The sequence below is a fragment of the Podarcis bocagei genome, assembly GCF_964188305.1.
Source record: "Podarcis bocagei genome assembly, chromosome: 4".
Classification (NCBI taxonomy): Eukaryota; Metazoa; Chordata; class Lepidosauria; order Squamata; family Lacertidae; genus Podarcis; species Podarcis bocagei.
This window is the reverse complement of record NC_138128.1, coordinates 5,082,948-5,104,168: the sequence shown is the minus strand read 5'-3', so window position 1 is coordinate 5,104,168 and position 21,221 is coordinate 5,082,948. Positions and strand designations below refer to the sequence as shown.

General features: G+C 46.7%; 1 protein-coding gene across 4 annotated transcripts in view; it reads right to left on the bottom strand.

Annotated features, from left to right (window-relative positions):
* Positions 1-21,205, bottom strand: part of DIS3L2 (DIS3 like 3'-5' exoribonuclease 2) — a 195,860-nt gene extending 174,655 nt beyond the window's left edge. Inside the window, exons 1-2 of one of the 4 annotated variants that reach the window (XM_081190036.1) lie at positions 21,115-21,205; positions 11,831-12,537 (exon numbers count right to left, since the gene is read on the bottom strand). In XM_081190036.1, coding sequence (XP_081046162.1) covers positions 11,831-12,521 — 691 coding nt within the window. In that variant the 5' untranslated portion in view covers positions 12,522-12,537; positions 21,115-21,205. Of the gene's footprint in view, positions 1-9,537; positions 9,704-11,830; positions 12,538-17,055; positions 17,456-21,114 lie in introns of those variants that run through there. The other 3 variants (XM_081190037.1, XM_081190039.1, XM_081190038.1) reach the window with 3 other exon arrangements.
* Between the last annotated feature and the right edge of the window lie 16 nt (positions 21,206-21,221).

Genomic DNA, 21,221 nt, shown 5'->3' with positions numbered 1-21,221 from the left:
GCTGGGGTGCACCCTAGCACACATAAAGGCAAGAGTAGCACCTGTTGCTCCTCCCACTTCCCCCCCCCGAAGCCCCCACCCCACCTCTGACCTCTGCCCCTTGGAAGTCTGCCCCAGAGCGAAGGTGCTCCACCCTTCTGTTGCAGCAACCACACCACAGCCAAATCCCTTGTCGTGACTTGCTTCTGCCGTCGCTACAACATGACTCTTAACCTTACCGCGTGGAAATTTACTTATTTAAGCTTAAACAAAAATCTGCCACTCGGCCAGCAAGGCTCACAGAGCGGCATACATGAAACAGATAAACAAACAAAGCCGTAAACGCAAGGAAATGCCTCCAACGAAAAAAGCAGCACTTATACAACCGAGATCGCTAAACGGATTTCAAAACACAGCATTAGAAGGCCTGGGCCAATAAACTATTCAACTGGTGCTGAACCTAAAAACAGAGACGGCACCAGGAGAGCGTCTCAGGGAAGGAGGCTCCATAAATGGGGTGCTACAACTGTAAAGGCCCTGTGGCCAGTTTCCATAGGCCTTACTGTAGCTGGTGGAGGAGCAAAGATTCAGGACGGGAGGTCTGTGGCTTAAAAACTGGGCAAATCCATATGCATGAAGTTTAGGTCTTTAGGTGTCATGGTCCTAAGCCATTTAGAGCTTTATAAATTTCAGAGTCCAGAAATGTTGGCTTGGTTACTAGCCAGACGTAATTTGTGGCTGCCACAAGTCCTCTGCACATGCCAGGGAACTGCAGGGTGTGATAATGGTGGTGGGGCTTGCCTTCATATCACGATGAACGTGGGAGGTGGCAAAAGCAGAGCAAGAATCTGTCTACTGCAACGCCCACAGCAACACGCAAGACCCGTCCTCCCTTCTGCAGAGCTGGAGTAGGAGAAGGGGCTTCCCATACCGTGCTGAACACGAGCTTGCAACAGACAACTGGGGCAGGGAGCAGATTTGTGGAGATTTGCTTGAGGATACTGGAAGGAAAGAAGAAAAAGCCCCAAGCAATGTAGGGGGGCAGGATAATAAACTATCCAAAAAGGGAGATGCCACAAGGATGCAAACAGGGCATGGGCAATGCAACTTGTAGCCTGGTCCTCAGTTCTTAGAGCAATTCCTGGATAAGCATCCACTGCACTTCAAGAGCGCCTTCTTGTTGGTGTGGCAAATATGTGTGTAAGCACACAGCTCCAAAATACTTTGAAAAATCCCACAGATCGGAGGTAGGAATGACACTTTGCGTGTAGGAGCTGCTGGGTTCTAGACCCACCCCCACCCCCACCCTACATAGCAAGACCTCTGCCAGAGACCTTGGAGGCAGTCCTCGAAATAGCCAGGTGCATTTAGAATCATAGAATCATAGAGTTGGAAGAGACCCCAAGGGCCATCGAGTCCAACCCCCTGCCAAGCAGGAAACACCATCAGAGCACTCCTGACATATGGTTGTCAAGCCTCTGCTTAAAGACCTCCAAAGGAGGAGACTCCACCACACTCCTTGGCAGCAAATTCCACTGTCAAACAGCTCTTACTGTCAGGAAGTTCTTCCTAATGTTTAGGTGGAATCTTCTTTCTTGTAGTTTGGATCCATTGCTCCGTGTCCGCTTCTCTGGAGCAGCAGAAAACAACCTTTCTCCCTCCTCTATGTGACATCCTTTTATATATTTGAACATGGCTATCATATCACCCCTTAACCTCCTCTTCTCCAGGCTAAACATGCCCAGCTCCCTTAGCCGTTCCTCATAAGGCATCGTTTCCAGGCCTTTGACCATTTTGGTTGCCCTCCTCTGGACACGTTCCAGTTTGTCAGTGTCCTTCTTGAATTGTGGTGCCCAGAACTGGACACAGTACTCCAGGTGAGGTCTGACCAGAGCAGAATACAGTGGCACTATTACTTCCCTTGATCTAGATGCTATACTCCTATTGATGCAGCCCAGAATTGCATTGGCTTTTTTAGCTGCCGCGTCACACTGTTGGCTCATGTCAAGTTTGTGGTCAACCAAGACTCCTAGATCCTTTTCACATGTACTGCTCTCAAGCCAGGTGTCCCCCATCTTGTATTTGTGCCTCTCATTACAAGGTTCATTTCGAACCTTGCTATTGGCCACTTGCCACCAAGTGAAGGTGCCTGGGCACCAAGATGGCGTCTGAAATCTCCACCATCTTGAGGTGCATGCCTGGGGATCCTTGGATCTGGATTGTTTTCCCACACTAATATCACATCCTGTAGAATTCTATCAGTTATATTTTATCTGCACAATCAGAACGAATTTCAGGAACCGAAATGCTTTTTCTGTGCAACTTCAGCAGGAGCAGTGAACAACATTATTGTGAAGAATATTCTTAGATTATGAATGGTCCTGGAGAAGGAAGTGGCAAAACACTCCAGTATTTTGCCAAGAAAACTCCATGGACATAAAAAAGGAGAAGCTTTGAGAAGAAAGTGAGAGTTTCCAAGGCATGCTCTGGTTCATGGGGTCACGGAGAGTCGAACACGACTAAGACGACTAAACAACAACAATGAATAGTCCATGTCACCCTTAAGAAAGAGGTAGGAATAGGCCAATAGATATGTGGATTGTCCCTGGATCAAGGGACTTTTCTTCTTTAAGTTCTCAAAGTTCTTAACCGAGCTCAAGGTTGTCATCTGAATTAGTCGAATGTTTAACTGATAATCAATCACAGTCAGTCCATCATTGAAAAATAAGACTTTAGAGTGGTCTCGCCCCAAAATGGCAACTAAACATTGTGTTTAAGCAACCTTGGTTTAAGGAGCCATTTGGCGCCAGCTTATATATCTGAGTTTCTAACACTGCTTGGAGGGCCACTCTAAGTAGTTTATACTGGGATCAATGGACGAAAGGCAGATTCCAACACGAAATCAAATACTCTGCAAGGAAGAAGGAACAGGTCTGGGGTGTTGCATTTCCGAACCTTCCACCCGGCTCACTGCTGCTCCAGCCATGTTCAGCATTACCTAAGGAGAAAAAGTTGCCAAATCAAAATCCCACAATGAGTTCCCACAATTACTCGTGCGCCTGGTATGAAGGAAGCCGGCGACGTCAAGCTGCGCAAACCAGGCAGAACAGCAAACACGGGTGCCATGGTCTTGAATGTGGATCGCAGCGGCATACACAGATTCTGTTTGACAGATCAAAAGTGACCCTCTTGTTTTATCAAAATAACTCGAGAGATCAAATGTCCTGCCTGAAAACCCCCGTCAAACACAGTTTTTTTGTAAGAAAACAGAGGCAGCTGTTGGTTGTGCTGTTTTGATGGGAAGCAGTCACGGAGCCAGGCTTAACCAAACCAAACTCACACACACAGATGCAGCGTTCTTGACAAATTCCACCTCCCCTCCAGCTCATGTGGTGATGGCCTCCGGCTCAAGTGGCTTTAAAAGGAGATTAGACAAGTTAATAGAGGAGCAGCGTTTGTCCCAATGGCTATTAGTAAAGATGGCAGTGTGGAGCACCCATGTTCAGAGGCAGTATATCTCTGAATACTTGGTGTGGGGATAAACAGCAAGGGGAGGGGCGTTCCAGTAGTCACTGGTGGAAACAGGGTTCTGGACTGGACAGACTATTGATCTGATCCAGCATAGCTTGTATATGCTTAAGCTGCTTTCACAGTTGCATTGTAGTGTGGTTCGGATATGCATCCCCATCAGTGTTAGAAACTCAGATATATAAGCTGGGCGTCAAATGGCTCCTTAAACCAAGGTTAAAGTCACCAGAACAGAATGTCTAGTTGCCATTTTTGAGCAAGACAGCTCTAAAGTCTTATTTTTCAAATGATGGACCAACTGTGATTGATTATCAGTTAAACATCTGGCTATTTCAGATGACAACCTTAAGCTATGTTAAGAACTTTTGAGAACTTAAAGAGGAAGAATGCCACTGCCAGACTAGTGACTGGGAGAGGCCACCATGACCATTTAACATTGGTCTTAAAGGATCTACATTGGCTTCCAGTAAGTTTCGGAGCACAATTCAAAGTGTTGGTGCTAACCTTTAAAGCCCTAAACATCCTCAGCCCAGTATACCTGAAGGAGGGTACCAACCCCCATCGTTCTGCCCGGACACTGAGGTCCAGCTCCAATGGCCTTCTGGCAGTTCCTTCACTGCGAGAAGTGAGGTTACAGGGAACCAGGCAGAGGGCCTTCTTGGTAGTGGCACCCACCCTGTGGAACGCCCTCCCACCAGATGTCAAAGAGAAAAACAAGTACCAGACTTTTAGAAGACATCTAAAGGCAACCCTGTTTAGGGAAGTTTTTAATGGTTGGTGTTCTATTGGGTTTTTAATATTTTGTTGGGTGGCAGAGTGGCAGGGGCAACCAGTCAGATGGGCGGCATATAATTATCATTATCATTATTATTATATAAGGCAAGGAGAATAGAATCATGTGCCACTAACCATTAATGAGAGAGAGAAAGAGAGAGAGAGAGAATTGTCCTCCATAGCCATGCAGAAGTGTACGGCTAGTAGCCCCTGTGCTTCAGGAGGACATGGGCAACCTGAGCAAATACAGAACAGAATATTGTAGAGAGCAAGGAAGTTATGCAAGGCCCACAGATACACCATCCTGGCATGCTCGGCTGAGGCTTGGCCCCAGAGCCATTTAGTAGCAGGGGGCCGAAAGTTTATCAAAACAGTTCCCGCGCTCCAGCTGAGCGCAAGGCAACATCTGCTTTGTCAGGGAGGGGCTGCGGCACGCCAATGGTTTTTCAGGACTCTCCGTGAACCTGCTCCACCCTGCTCGTGACCCCCTGGCCACCTCCTCTGCCTGCTAGCTGCTCTCCATCCGCCCGTCAGTGTTGGGCTCTGAGACGCGGCCGGCCGTGGGTCTCTCCTTCCAGCTGCTGCACAGGCTCCACCCCCACCACCCACCCACCTGCCCCGAGACACCAGCTGAAATTCCCCCTTTTTCTCTTTGGCCAAGGGCAGGCCCACTGCACTATAAAAAGCCTCGGAGATGGTTCAGAATGCAAGCAAAAGAAAACATGGCCAAGGATACTTCTCTGCTTTCTTTGGACCCAGAAAGAAAGAAATAAAAAGCCTACAGGAAGCTCTTAAAAGAAGGCAGAGAAAGAAGGCAAAAGGGAGTTTAAATATTCCAGAGCACAGTGAAATGTGCAATTGTGCCATGTGACAGGGGCTTGTAGGCTGCAAGTGGTAGGGGAGGCACACTAAAATATCATGCTCTGAAAACACATGAAGAAGCAGCTGTCTTGCTGAAAACCAAGCAGGCCTAGATCTGGTCACTAAGAGCATGGGAAACCCAAGTTTGCTGCCTGAAGTGCAGAAAGGTAGAATAAAAATTAAAATAAGTTAAAGTCTGGTGGAATGCTCCAATGTTTAAAACAAATAAGCCTCTCTTTGCATGCAGAAACTTAGCAGGACAGGGAGAAGAGCAGGCAGGAACCTTTCTCCCAAATAGCTTTCTATACTCAAGGAGGTTTGCTTTTATTTTTATTTTTATGGAAAACTGTCAGCAACATTCAGCGGAGATGACAGAGGGACCAGGAAGGCTAGTTGAAGGTCCCAACTGCTGGGAGAGGAGACAATGTGTGCCAAGAGCACTTAGATTCACCCAGAAGCCTGCAAAGGAGATGGCCATAGCAAGGAGGTATGAAGGGGCAAAGCTAGCAGAAAGATGACATCTAAGTCCGAGAAGCCAGTGTTAGAAACTCAAAAGATATATGAAGCTAGGAGCCAAATGGCTCCTTAAACCTAGGTTGCAGTATCCGAAAGGGGATGCCTAGTTGCCATTTTGGGGCAAGACTAAAGTCTTATTTTTCAAATTATGGACTAACTGTGATTGATTATCTCTTAAACATCTGGCAAGTTCAGATGACAACCTCGAGCTTGGTTAAGAACTTTGAGAACTTAAAGAAGAAAAGTTACTTGATCCAGGGACAGTCCATGTATGTATTGGCCTATTCCTACCTCTTTTTCTTAATAGTGACTGCTTCTGATGAGGTTGCACAGAAAAAGCATTTTGATTCCTGAAATTCGTTCCAATTGTGCAGATAAAATATAACAGATATAAATTTGAACACTGTTAGGAAGGACAGATCGTGAAGCTGAGGCTCCAAATACTTTGGCCTCCTCATGAGAAGAAAAGACTCCCTGGAAAAGACCCTGATGTTGGGAAAGATGGAGGGCACAAGGAGAAGGGAACAACAGAGGACAAGATGGTTGGACAGTGTTCTCGAAGCTACCAGCATGAGTCTGACCAAACTGCAGGAGGCAGTGGAAGACAGGAGTGCCTGGCATGCTCTGGTCCAGGGGGTCACAAAGAGTCGGAAACGACTAAACAACAACAACAAGTAACCAACAGTTGGGGATGATGGTAGAGACAGAGGAGGAGGAGGAGGAAGAGCAGAGAGGATAAACAAGAACTGTCAGGTGTTTGGCATACTTCATGACAACCCCAGCAAACAAGGCCTTGCTGGCTGGGGCTGATGGAAGCTGTAGTCACAAAGATATGGAAGGCATATGATAATGCACCTTTGGGAACACTGGCACAAGTTCCTCCCCTTGTTTGAGACTTTCACAGGGCTCCAATTGCTGATACTGTGTTTTGAATATGTGGTTTTAAGAACGGTAGCCCTGCACAAGAGCATGATATAAGCTCCCAAGAGAAGATCTATCCACTCTTGTACTAACACTGTTCTTGGTGCAAGCCAAAAAACATCACATCACAACTGCACAAAGTTTAGGAATGCATGCATCCCTTCCCTACCAAGAAATCAGGAGAGAAATTTGCAAAGACATTTTGAAACAATTGGAGAGTCAGTGCCATGCTATAAATCCAGACTCCCTTCTTTTCTGTATCCTATTACTCTGATGAACGTCATTTACAGATAGTAAACTGGATTTAAAGGGGGGAATTGTTTGGGGCTTGAAGATTTCCACACCAACTGATGCTCTGGCCTTCCAATACATTGGAACCTCACAGGTCTTGGCTAGATAGATGGTTGTAGTCCCAGTTAAAAAAGCCCAGAATCTCAAACTCCTGGGCCACCCCAGACCTAGAGATGATGTCAGGCTCAGTACCCTCAGCAAAGTCAGCATAAGATCCCACAGATCTCAGCAGAGATCAGTTGCATGCCCACCCACCAGCAATGGAACTGAATTAAATCAGCTCATTTTCCTAAGCACTTCCATTCGATCAGGAACCAGGATTAAGATAAATCTGAACAGTCTTCGGAGAAGACCGGTCTAAACAAACACAGAACGGATTTTGGTCCCTTGCGCCAAAACGCTGCTCTATAAATTACAACTCCTGGCACCTGCATGGGTTCGATAAAGCTGGGTCTGTTGAGCACATTTTGCGCAACCCCTGAGTCAACACTTCAGAAAAACTCACATTTAGTACCCGAGGACATAAGGTCCCCTGGCCCAGTTTCCACAGCAAAGAGGGCTCCACGTAATATGGCATATGACTCACCCTAAATGGACCAGAGGGGTGCAATTTTGCAATATGAAATTGTGTCCAGAGTTTATTAGATTTCTGTCTTGCAAACTGTTAACAGGGAGCTCCATCACCCTGCCAGACTCAAAGTAACCCTGAATAGCCAGAGAAGCCTTCTCCAACCGACTACCCTCGAGACCAGTCCTAGCTCCAAATATCTGGAAGGAACTGGGGGAGAGGCTGAGTCAGAAATTACAGCATGCTAATATATAGCAGTGTATAAGCCACCTGCAGGAAACAAACCCCAAGCATTAGTGGTGTTCAAAGTGTCTGCTCACAGATGCCAAGTTCTCATCTTCCCATGTGAACAAGCTATAGCTTGATTTAAAAGGGGTCAAGTTTAATCACTGGTTTAAACCAGCTTTCTAATTTGTATTCTTTATTGGGTACTGTGTGTACCAATAGGTTGCTATACGAATATATGCGTGTATGTTTGCTATTAAATACAGTCTTCATTCAGCCCAGAAGCGTAACCCAAAACTTCTGGTCATACAGTCCACAGACCTACTGAACTGCACAAGCCTTCCTCAACCAGGGAATGTCCAGATATTTTGGACTTCAACTTCTGCCTGGCCTAGCCAATGCAACTGTGCACTGCAAAAGGATATCCAAAGTGAGGAGGCAGATTTCTGTTTGGTTCTCTATTTAAGCACGATCACTTGAAGACCAAGGGTCCAGAACAAAGACTGTTAGTTAACAGGGTTTTTCCAAGACACAGAAGCTAAATATTGAACATGGAAGTGAACCTCCTCATATCTAAAGATGCTCATTGGAGGACCTGATCCATTCCCCTCCATCACCTTACAGCAGGTGGCCATCAGGTCAAAAGTCCTTTCAATAGTGGTGTAGAACTGTAGAACTTCCTTCCTAAGCAGATGTGTCTCACTCCATCTTTTTGGCCTTTGAAACTGCAAGTAAAGATGAATCTTTGGGGGTTCACTGAGTTTGTGTGCTACTGCACTTTTACTACCAGAGCAGGAGTCAAGTTAGTCAGTTGCAGAAAACACAACCAAGTCCCATGGCACCTTAAGGACTACCATCTTTAACTATCACTACTGCTTTGCTAAGAACACAAGATGAGCTTCACCAATGAACCAGACCCAAAGCCTAGATTTTTGATAGACTAAAACAGGGTTTCCCAAATTTGGGTCTCTGGCTGTTTTTGGACTACAGTTCCCATCATCCCTGAACACTGGTCCTGCCAGCTAGGGATGATGGGAGCTGTAGTCCAAAAAAAGCTGGAGACCCAAATTTGGGAAACTCCAGGCTAAAATATTCCCATGATTTATTGAGCATGAGAATGTCACAAAAGTCCTGCTGGATCAGACCAAAGAGCCACCTAGTCCGACAATCTGTTCTCACACCAGCCAACCTGATCACCATGGGAAACCAGCAAGAAGGATTCGAGTGCCACTGCGCTCTCCCGATTTGTGATTCTCAGCAAATGGATTCAGAGGCCATGTCTAACAGAACATCGCCATCTGGGCTAGTAGCAATTGACAGCTTTACCCTCTTTAAATTTGTTTAAACTCGTTTTTAAGCCATTCAGGTTGCCGGCCATTACTCCACCTCGTAGCAGCAAAGTTTTAACTATGCTCTGTTTGCCCTGAAACGTCCAGCGCCCAGCACCTTCATTGTTTTGGTTGCCCTTTTCTGCCACTTTCTTGCTTCCATCTATTAGTTTTTGTTGCTGTGCTGTTCAGTCTTTATTTTGTTTTTCGTAAGGATTTCAAATACACTGTCAGCTGCCTTGTGGATCCACAGATCAAAAGGTGGCAGTATTACTATTGCAATGGGCTGGAATCAAATATATTACGCAAGATTTCAAGACACTCAATTACTCAACCCTTCGCCGACGTCATCAGAATTTCCACCTATCACCATCCTTCCGCCATTCACATCTTTTCATCTTCCTGGTTAGAATAACTGAGGACTCTCCCATGGCACTTTGCCTGCCAGGAAGCTCATTTCATACCACAAAATAGCCAATAGTTTGAAACCGTCTCTCAGCGTCTCCCTGTCCATCCCACAGCCAGCTCAACCTGTACAATCCACACCTCGGTGTGCCTTGTGCGGAAAGCAGGAGCAAACTAAGTGCCCCACCTACGCCAAGGTGCGCCTGTAGAACAGAAACTCCATGCGGCTTAAGCAAGCTTGACCTGACTGGCCGCCTGCTGCAATGGAAGGCAAAAGTCACCACCAAGCACAACTGGTGCGACGGAATCACTGCTAGCCAATCTGAGCTGTTGCTAAGGGAGGGTTCTACAAAACATCAACAGTCACTGGTCCTAGAGCTTTCTACAGCTCTTGTTCCTGGTAAGTAGCTCTCCCAATTTTGCCACCATTTTGGGCTGATGCATTTTTTTTTAAATAACATGGCTGGCGCAAGCTTCTCTTCCATCCTCACACACTCTGTTTATCCACTTAGTTTAACTTGCTGCTGAATGAAACCTAGTTCTTATTCTCTTATAAAGGCAATCACACCTTGACCGGAAGGGCTATTAAACGCTTCCAAGGGTCTTTAAAAATATAAAACCCCTTGAAGGCTAAAAAGCTTGGCATGTATTTGAAAAATAAAAATTAAGAAATATAGATGAGGAAAGAGAAGTGTTGCGGTCAGTTTACAAACTTGCCTACTTCGGAAATCTGCCAATGTGGGACAGGCGATCACACAACAGATAGATACAGCAGGCAGAGGAACTTACAGAAAAGTCAAAACCCTTAAGCGGGAGAGGCAGTGATGCTTACTGGCTAGAAACAAGCATAGATGTGTGCCCCGATTTTGCACGTAAAATAGCTGGAATGCTTCCCTCTCGAACACAAAAGGCCCAAACTCCTAAGCAGAATTAAGCTGTGTACACATATACATTTAAAGCACATTCTTCCTCCACCCTAAGAATCCTGGGCACTGTAGTTTGTTAAGGGTGCTGGGAACTGTAGCTCTGTAAGTGGTAGACTGCAGTTCCCAAGATTCTTGGGGGGAGGCAGGGAGGGAATGTGCTTTAAATGTATGGGGCGTGGTTTCAGCTAACTGGTCCTGCCAGCAAAAGCCAGCAAAAAGGCTTTCACCAGCTCAAAGGGGCTTTCCCACCTCACCTCCCCCTGTGCCTCCCCCCAAATTGGCTTGGGAGAGGAGTCGGAGAACCACCAGAACAACACACAGTGGGATGAGAGGGGAGATGGTTCCATCAGGAAAGTGGAAATGTTTGCGCTGGTGGCATGATCTACTTAGCACTACACTGAATTCCTTCCATGGTGTGCAGGCAGACACCCACCCACCCCTACAACCAGAGCTGGAATTAGTTCAGTGGGCTTGGACAATGCTTAAAAGAAGAGGAAGGGCCAGGAAGGAGAGGGAGGGAGACCCTCCCATCACCACTGCCCACCCGTCATCGAGGGGAAGGGAAAAGAAAGCACGTAACAGATGCTAAGAATAATTATTGGCATCTGTGTAGCACTTCAGAATGCTCCAAGGGAGTAACACACAATATTTTGTTATGACCCTTACAACAATCCTGGGAGGTAGGCCAGTATTATCCCAATACTGCAGATCTGCAGGTGCTGGGAGAGAGTGTGACTTGTCTGAGGCCTTGTAATGTGTTCATGGTAGAAGCAAGACCTGAGCTTCCCAATTTAGCTCAGTCTCTGGGCTACTATGCTACGCCACAACATACCTCATTTGTGGTACCCTACAAATGAGCTCCTAGATTGGCCTCAAACTTGACAGCAGCAGGATATCATATTGGGGTGCTGCAGCAGTAAGATTACACAGGCAAGAGTGACAGGACCCCCTATATACAGAGGCCCAGCACCCCCTACAAAGCTGGCAACTGCTGGGACATGCATGTAGGCCTGATGAGACCAGGGTGTGCCCCTGTTTACAAAGAGGTGCTCTGCGCGCCCTGTAATAACAAGCAGGCACAAACAAGCTCACTGCCTTGACGGCAAGCCCAAGCAAGGAATCACTGGAGCTATCTGGGATCTTGCTGATGGGTAAAGCTAGCAATACAGACCACACGGCACATGGATGAATGGTGACAGAGAGAAACAGGGCTGAAAAATATTCAAGACACCCAAACATCTGAGGCCAACGCCTAACAATTCGGTTAGAGGTGGCTTCTAAGCAACCGAAATCTATATATAGCCTATTTGTTCCTGGCTGGGGATGCCAGCAGGTTAAACCAGCTGCAAGCCTTCAGCTGCTCTTACCACCATCATCCTCATGCGAGCCCGGGTTACACCAGCGATCAACACAGCACTCAAGCTGTAACAATCTCAGGTTACACAGATAAGCCACACGCTGCTATTTGCATCAACAACTGCAACCATTTAAGACACTCGGTAGCTCACCATGCATTTGGCTGGAGAAGGGACTGGCCTTCCTGGAACTCACTGCGGGCAAATCCACGCCGAACTGTCCGGCAGATACGGATCTGTCTGCTCTCTCCAAAGCGGCAGGACCGTCACTGCCGCTGCACTTGCTCCTCCAATACTCCTCTCTGCCCCTCTCTCCAGAGCTGGGGGTTTTCGGCAGAAAAGAGGCCGTTGTGGACAACGTCCTGTGGCCCCCCAACACCTGCCCTGCCCTTGCAGAGGCAGCTGCATCACCATGGCGGTTAGGAGAGACGTCATCATCCTCTTCCTCCGCGACGTCCTCCTCGTAGTCACCTTTGCCAGCCTCGCTTGGACGGCTCTGCCTCTTGATCAAACCTTCCTCATTCAGGCGTTCAGACTTTTCCGGCTGGCCTGGATGCAGGGCTCTGGCCAGCAAAGTCCCGGGCGCTTTCACCCCGTTTTTCGACAGGGCCTCCCTCACCAGGCCTCTTTTCAAGGACGGCTCTGCATCCGAACCCGAGTCGTTGAGGGTCCCCTCTTCCAGCTGCAGCTTCTGAGCGATGTGGTTCAGGTAGGAGCGGAACCTCCCGCTGTGGTGCTTTTGCACGAGCCTAGCGTACGCGTTCTTCTGAGGGATGGCGGGCTTGCTGGGTCCATCCCTCGGAGCGTGGGCAGGAGCGCCTCGTGCACATCCTTGCGGTTCCATATCCCGGGAGTGTCACCTGCCATCAAAGGAGCGCAAACATGAGGTCGGCGTTGAGCAGAGGAGCAGTTTTACTTACTAGCGTCAGAACAACTACGCGACAGGACTGCAGGAGCAAATCAGAAACAAAGAAGACAGGCAAGAAGGAAGATGTGAAAGCCACGAGGACAGAGATTTGGCTCCGTTATTTTAAATGGCCCTTCCCCACATCCTTTCCCACCAAGGCCGCACAGCCGCTCCTGTCTCCGGGTCAGCCTGGTGCCCCCGGACTACAACTCCCATCAGCTGTGCTAGCTGGGGTTGATGGGAGTTGTAGTCCAAAGCTTCTGGAGGGCACCAAGTTGAGGAAAGGTTGCCCTAGGTCCTGTATGAAGCTCTCATCCCACCCTTCCCTTGGTTCCTTGGCTCTCAGTTCCCCCAAACCGCCTGTCTCGCAGCCTAACCTACCTCGCAGGGTTGTTGTGGGGATTAAATGAGGACAGGGAGAACCATGTATGCCACCCTGAGCTCCCTGGACAAAAAGGCAGGATATAAATGCAATAAATAAATTCATGACAAAGATGATCAACAGTCTGGAATCTAAGCCTGCTGAGAAAAGGTTGAGGGAGTTAGGTATGTTTAGCCTAGAAAAGAGGAGACTGAGAGGAAATGCAATAAATATCTGTAGGGCTGTCACATGGAAGATGGAGCAAGCTTGTTTTCTGCTGCTCCGGAGGGTAGGACCTGAACCAATGGATTGAAGTTATAAGAAAGGAAATTCTGACAGGACATCTCCTTCCTCGGAGGTTTTTAAGTAGAGTTTGGATGGCCATCTGTCATGGATGCTTTAGCTGAGGCTCCTGCACTGGGGGTTGGACTGGATGAGGTCCTTAGCAATTTTCTATGCTTCTATGCTTCTAAAAATAAATAATTAAAGCTCCAATAATTGTTATAAGTGCCTTCTTCTTGGGGGATAGGAATATTTGCAAAGCAATTTATCTCAAGACTTGGAAGAATGGTTTGCGTACTGGTGAAAGCCCATTTAAAGAGATGCTTAAAGAGAGTGCAAGTGGAGGTCCTTATCTGGAACGCTGAGCTTGGGATTCTCCACTGCCAAACATGCTTTCCACTACAGAGCTACAAACCTTCCCTTTAGTCTTTCTCTCTTTTTCATTTGTGAGGGGAGTGGGGAGAGAGAGAGGTAGAACGTGGTAGCAGCACTTCAATAAGTTCTGTAGTTTTATTACATCAGAAGACTCGCAATATTTAACTGGGGTAGGAGTGACCAGTTTATGACCCGAGCAGTGCATATGGCGGTATTCCAGAGAGGGAGAGACAGAGAGAGGCATCTGAGCCAAATATTTTCATCCTAGCCATGCACAAATCATTTCAACCCACTCTGCTCCTAAGAAGAAAATGTGGCCAAGCTAAAGGAGCAGCCATCATACAAAAACAAAAACCCGATCATGTCCATTCTCAGGCTCTCCAAAAATAACCATGTTTCTTTCTTCTCACTCTCTCTCTCTCTGAAACTCTTACGACGGTTTCAACAGGAAGGGTGGAGATTCCCTCGTAAGTGGTGGAGATAGATAGAAACTTTATTTGCATTAGCCACTAGCCATAGCAATAAGATAAAATATACTGGGGATAGAGCTAAATAGTTAGCTATACAAAATAAGTTCTGGAGGTTTACATCAATACAAACCTCATGTGGTAAACTCCAGCAACTGAGGACAGCACCATTCCTCAATGCCGTATGGACCACCCTGATCATTTAATTGCACAGCAGTGTCGACCAGTGAACAGGACACAGGGCAGAGTAAGACAAGCAGAAGATAGTTCTCTGTCCCAAGTAACTTCCAGCCAACTTTCGATTCAGGGGTGGAGGCAGGACTGACAGGCAAGAGGGTTCGGCCAAGTTATTATAACCTTAAAACAGTAGAAATCCTCAAGGGAGCTCAGTGCAAAAGCACTAAAAATGTAATTATTCATCAGCAGTTAAAACCAATACACACACAGTAAAGGAGGAAGAGGCTCCAGATCTTTGCAACAGAGTCACACCAGCTAGATATCTTCCTTCCCTCTTTCAGGAATGGGCAATCTGTGCCACTTCAGATATTCTTGGACCAAAGATGCCATCATCTCTGACTGTGGGCCTGCTAGCTGGGACAGGTGGGACAATATCTGGAAAGCCACAGATTCCCCTTCCCTGGTATATATGAAGTAAAACTAAACGGAAATGGAATGAGCTACAAAGTGAGGATCAAACTGCACACAAAACACCAGGGCTGGGCGATGTATCAATACACAGTCCAAAATCGGTTGAAGACCACATCGTGATAACAGTTTCATAATATTTGACATGGGACTTCCGGGTTAGCGCCATCGGTAATGGCGGAATTCCTCTGAATAAGAGGAACACGCTCCGTAGAAATCGGGTCTGGTCACCGCGGCGAAGGCGGAGACCCTTCAAAAAACACAGGCGGGTGAAACCTGTGAACGTGGGATTCGGCGGGCACCATCAGCGCTCCCCTACTCACGGGGAGACCCGTTTTTGGGGATCCGGAGCAAAGTGGGGTGAGCGGCGCGGTGCTTTGAATCGACTGCTACTTTCACGGAGTGAAGCCGCACAGCCGTTGTCAGAGAGCGCTGACTTTTTCCTGTGGACAATTGGATCTAAAAGTAACTACCCGTGAGTAAAGTGAAGAATCGGAGTCTTAAAAGTTGAATTTGGCAACGAACGGGGGGAGGCTTAAAACAGGAAGTCCGCCTTCCTCCTTTGTAAATAGTCGGAAACAAACAGGCTTAAGCCTTGGAAGTCTATCTTAAACGTTCAAATTTCCAGCATTAAAAATAGCGAACCCCCCCTTGGAAGCAGGAGAAGAGGGGGGAATCTTGGACAATATTTGCCTGCAAAAAGAGAGGGAAAGAAGCTAAATTTCCATCGCTCAGAACCTGGGAACGGGCTGCCATTGAGCCATTAAGACTGTTGTACTTTGGAGTGTTGCATAGACTGTGAATAGACCGTTTATTGACCGCTAGTGAAACAAGAGTGATACATTGTCTCAATTATCCTCTTCTGACTACAAAAAGAGCTAAGAGGAGTAAAAGCAACTGAGTAAAAGTAATTGAGAATTGATACTAAATATACTGGTGCAACTGTGTTTTTAAAAAAGTGACACTTTGGACATGGGCACAAGATGTAGGACATAACATTATGATGGCTGACTGGGAACAGTTATGGACCACAGGTATGAAGTTTACGGCATGTAATTCCTTAAGAGAGAATCTAATGAAAATGATCTATAGGTGGTACATAACACCAGTCAAGCTTGCAAAAATCTACCATTTGCCTGACAACAAATGTTGGAAATGTAAGGAGACTGAAGGTACATTCTTTCACCTTTGGTGGATATGCCCAAGGATTAAGAACTTCTGGGAGATGATTTATAATGAAATGAAAAAGGTATTTAAATATACCTTCCTGAAGAAACCAGAGGCCTTTCTCCTGGGCATGGTCGGCCAATTGGCGCCAAAGGATAGAACTTTTTTTATGTATGTTACAACAGCAGCAAGAATACTCATTGCAAAGCACTGGATTTACCCACAAGATTTACCCACCCGGGAAGAATGGCAGATGAAGCTGATGGACTACATGGAATTGGCGGAAATGACTGGCAGAATCCGAGACCAGGGAGAAGAGTTGGTGGAAAAAGATTGGAAAAAAATCGAAGTATATTTACAGAAATATTGTAAAATTAATGAATGTTAGAAGGATGCTGGAATGAAGCTACATGGTTTTAGCAGAGATGTTATAAAGAACTAAGTAAAAATAGATTGTTAATGGGCCAAAGTGTAAAATTTAAGGTCAGATTGTGTTAAGATAAATTATAGAACAAAAATTGAGAAAGATTGAAAGGATTTGCTGAAATAGCTAATTGAACAAGAATACAAAAAAGGGAGGTGTGAGGAGGTCGATGATACAAGTAAATGAAAGGTAGAGATATAGAGATATTGGATGTGGGGTTTTTTGAATGTTTTTGCTTTTCTTGTTGTTTTGTTGTATTCTTTTTTTTCCTCTTTTTTGATGTATTGTGAACTTTTTATTGTTTTCTTTTTTTCTGTAACTATTAAACTCTTAATAAATATATTTTTTTAAAAAAAATTGACATGGCAATAAATCACGGGTCACAATGTGTGCCTGTGCTATGTAAAAATTGTAGTATGGGAAAAACCATGAAGTTAATCATCACTTCTCTCGTGATTCCTACTGCCCCTGTTGTTCTGTATTATTTTTATTAAAAATGGCTGTAACAACAGGTTAAACGCAAGTAAAAATGTGTCAGCTTTAGACCCTTAAGTCTACGTAACTTACGCATCCTTATTTCAGACGTCGTGATATATCGGCATACTGCAATGTTTAGTGGATGATATATCATGATGCTGAAAAGCAGGTATCACCCAGCCCTGACACGTGTCTGCTCCAAGCACACATAAACTGGGGGGCACCTGAGAGAAAAGAGCTGAACCCTCCCCTTCATTCCCAGCAATCTCTCACCTGAACACTCCTTTCTCCTTCAGGCACCCCTTGTGGTGCCAGGGTCAGACCCACTCATCTCCACGTGGGACTTCATGGTGTCAACATATTTCAGAGATGGGTGACGTTCAGGAGGAAAGCTTATCACAGCAGCAGATATTTCCCAGTGACCTACACCTCTGAGCTCAACCAGCAACCACCCTTTTACTTGCATACACAGCTGCATGCGGGTAGATATTTACAATTCCAGGAAAAAGCAATGGGGGTCCACAGCCACACAGCCCAACACACCTGCCCCCACCAACCAAACACAGGTCCATTGGCTCACCAGCACATGCAGACCAGAAAGTTTCACAAGCAGAGTGAAAGTACAAAGGAAAAGGCAGCACCTTGCAGAGGAAACGGTTCTGCGTGTCTCACAAAGGAGTATCCAACTGCATACAAGCCATCAAGCTCCCACACAAACACACCCACACCAGAGTCTCTATCTCATTTGACTGGGGGTATGGGTGGGGGCAAGGGGAGGGATTCCTTCAAACCTTTAATATCGTCCTCAAGGAGGCTCAGAGTAAAAATAGAAAAGGTTATTAAGTATGGCCAGTGCTATAATCACACCCAGATACTTAATATAAGTATTCCCAAAACAAAATTATACAGAGGATGTAGTGCTGCCCCACCCAACTTCATGCTTTTATGTTGTGGCAGTCCAGGATGACCCAAAAAATGGGTGGAGTGAACACCCTCACTTGTGGTGCAAAGGAGATCAAAGTTCTTCCTAACACAGCAAGCCATTATAAATGACTAGACACTGGAAGATAGCTCCTTTTTTGTTGTTTCAAACTCAGTGGGTTTTTTTGCATCCCACAAATGGAACGTCTATATACAGTGTACTTCGGAATACCAGATCCCGAAACACTAGAAAATGGGCTTTGGCATGATCTACATTTTCAGTTCTTTGGGGATATCCCAATCAGCACAAGGGCACACAAGCTGCCCTGATTAGGAGAAAGTTGCTGTCACTCACCCTTTTGACCCAAGAAAGAAAGAAGACAGTCTAGCAAGGAAAAAAACACCCATCTCCCTGGGCAACAATGCCCTCCTTTCTAGGAAACTCATCTCAACACACTATATCCCCTTGCAATGAAAAATACTGGGTGTCCCCAAGGCAGCAGATCAAAGCTGCATTAGGCCCAAGTTGCAGCCTTTGCGGTATGTCGTAACAAGTAAATATAAGGGACAAGTCCCTGCCCTTCAGAGTTTGCAATCACAGGGGAGGCAAGAGACGAAGGGGAAGAAAATGGAGGCAGGGACAAACAAGGAAAGAATATGTATTTATTTCAGTTACAATATACTAAAGTCTTAGCTATGGTATATATAGTAGGGTAAGTCCCATGCCTTGCTAGAAGTATAACAAGTGGAAACAGGCAGCAAGCAGCCACAGAGAGAGGGGGAAAGAAAAGAGTTTCAGCACATTGTTGTTCTTGTTAGGAATTTACTGAAGAACTACCAATTCTGGCCAGACTATAATGTTTGAACCCCTCTGGAGTACAAGAAATAATCACAAATTGAATTAGATAGACCCTTACATATTTCTCATACCCTGGGGGGTCAGTCATAGCTTTGTGGCAGAGGATCTGCTTTGCATGCAAAATCCCGAGTTCAATTCCTACCAGCTTCTCCGGGTAGAACCCATAGGGACTCTTGTTTAAAACCCTAGAGAGGCACTTTCTATGTCAGTGTAGACAATACTGAGCTGTACGGCCCAACACTACAAGGTGGTTTCCAATGTTCACACCAAGAATTCCCTATACCGGATGCCTGGGAGGTTGCCTGATCCTGAGGGAGTTACTCTCCCTCTGAAGGAGCACGTAGGCAGTTTGTAGGTACTTCTGCATCCATTGCTGTTGCTTGAGGCTCAGGTGGCCTCAGTGGCCTGGAGTGCCTTCCACTGACTTGACTGATGGCCAAGCTGTTCCCTTATCTGGACAGGGATAGCCTGACTTCTGTCCTCTATGCTCTGGGAACCACAAGGTTAGCTTACTGCCACACATTATACGTGGGGCTGCCTCTGAAGATGGTTCAGAAATTATAGCTGGTGAAGAATTTGGCAGCCAGATTGCTCACCGGGGCAAGACGGTTTGAGCATATTACACCAATCCTGGTCCGACTGCGCTGGCTGCCAATGCGTTTTTGGGCCCGATTCAAAGTGCTGGTTTTGTCCTATAAGCCTTAAATGGCTCAGGACTGCAGTAAGTCAAGGAATACCTCTCCTCATATGAACCAACTAGGACCCTGTGATCATCATCTGAGGCCTTTCTTCATGTGCCTCCTCTGTGAGAGGTCCAAAGGGCAACAACATGAGAACAGGCCTCTTTTGTGGTAGCTCCCGTTTGAGGAATGCTCTCCCCAGGGATGCTCACCTGGTGTCTTCATTATACACCTTTAGGCACCAGACAAAAACATTCCTATTATCTCAGGCCTTTGGCTAATTAAACAATATATGGCCTTTAATCTGTGGGGGTATTGTTTTTGTTTGTTATTATGGAATGCATTTTGTGTCTGTATATTGTAAACGGCCCTGTAATCTTTGGGCAAAGGGTGGTATAGAAATTTAAATAATAATAATTAATATTTGCGTTCTCTCTCCTCACACAGGCTCCTCCATCACATATTGCACAAGACTCATATTTGCCTGCTATATTTATTTACTCAGCAGCAGTTTGTCCTGCACAGCCTTCTTTAGAGGCGGGCACATGCCCTGGAACTGACACCAGTAGCTTCCTTTTCTTTATATAGATAGTATTTCAATTTTACAGTAGTTATTATTTGTATGCCTAGCTGTACTTGTAGCTCAAAGACATTCAGGCACACTGCTATTTAAGCAAAACAGTTTCAGAAGGAGAGGGGTAGGAAGGGGTTTGTGTGCTCAACCACATGTGTGAACACATTAATTACACTTTTTTAAAAAATTCACCAAAGGAAAATTAGGGACTGAGCTCGAAGTCCAGAAAACAGAGCTGTTCCAGGGACCCCCCCCTTCCATCCCCACAATTCCACTCTGGTCATAGTGTTTTTCTCTCTGCTGAGTTGTATTAACACCACCTTTAACATTTGCTTCATGATTTATGTTTGACGTTTTTGGATTTCACTGCCGATGTTGCAAACCATTCCAGGCACACAGGACAAACAGGCAAAGACAAAGAAAAACACACCCTGAAGTGAACAGGGGCAAACAGGTAGGCAAGTCAGACATCATGCACGCATAAGGCAATACAGCACACCGAACAGTGGAAGGATAAGAATTTGCAAAATCCCTTTTTAAAATAGAAAGAAAAAGAAAAAAGGTGGAGGGGTAATTGATTCGGTACCCAGGGCTACGGAAGGCCCTGGGAAAGCGCATAGCTCAGTAGGCAAAGCACCTGCCTTGCATGCAGAAGGCCCTTCAGCCTTTCTCAACCTGTGGGTCCCCAGATGTTGTTGAACAACAACTCCCATCACCCTTAGCTAGGAAGGCCAGAGCTCAGGGATGATGGGAGTTGTAGTCCAACAACATCTGGGGACCCACAGGTTGAGAACCGCCTAGGTTCACCCCCTGCTGAGCATCCCCAGGTAGTACCGGGAGAGACAGACACAGGCCCCCGCCTGATACCCTGGAGTGCCGCTGCCAGTCCGTGCAGGCAATACTGGGCCGAGTGAGCCTGTGGCCCGACTCAGAACAAGGCAGAAGAGCCGTAGCCTAGTGGTTAGCGCACCCCAGGCCCAACCCCCACGTGGCATCTCCAGGGAGGGCTGGGGGAGACCCCGGAGAGCTGCTGCCAGCCCGTGCAGGCAACGCTGCGCTAGATGGGGCGGCGGCCTGGCTCGGTGTGAGGCAGCTTCCCGGGGGCAACTGGGGCTGGGGGGTCGAAGCCCACCGGGGTCCTCCCCCCCCCCCACACACACACCCGCGACCCAGACCCAGCCCTGGAGCCAGTCGGGGAAGGCAACGAGGGGAAAGGCCCAGCCCCATGGCCACAAGCGGCGGCGCCCCCCACCCGCAAACGGGCAATGAGCCCCACACACCCCCTGCCCCTCACTCACCTGCCCCAAACTCCCCACTCGCATCACTGAGGAGCCTTCAAAGGTTCCCCCACTTCCTGCCTCCCCTCTACTTCCGGGTCAGGCGGGGCTCTACGGGCAGCGGCAGG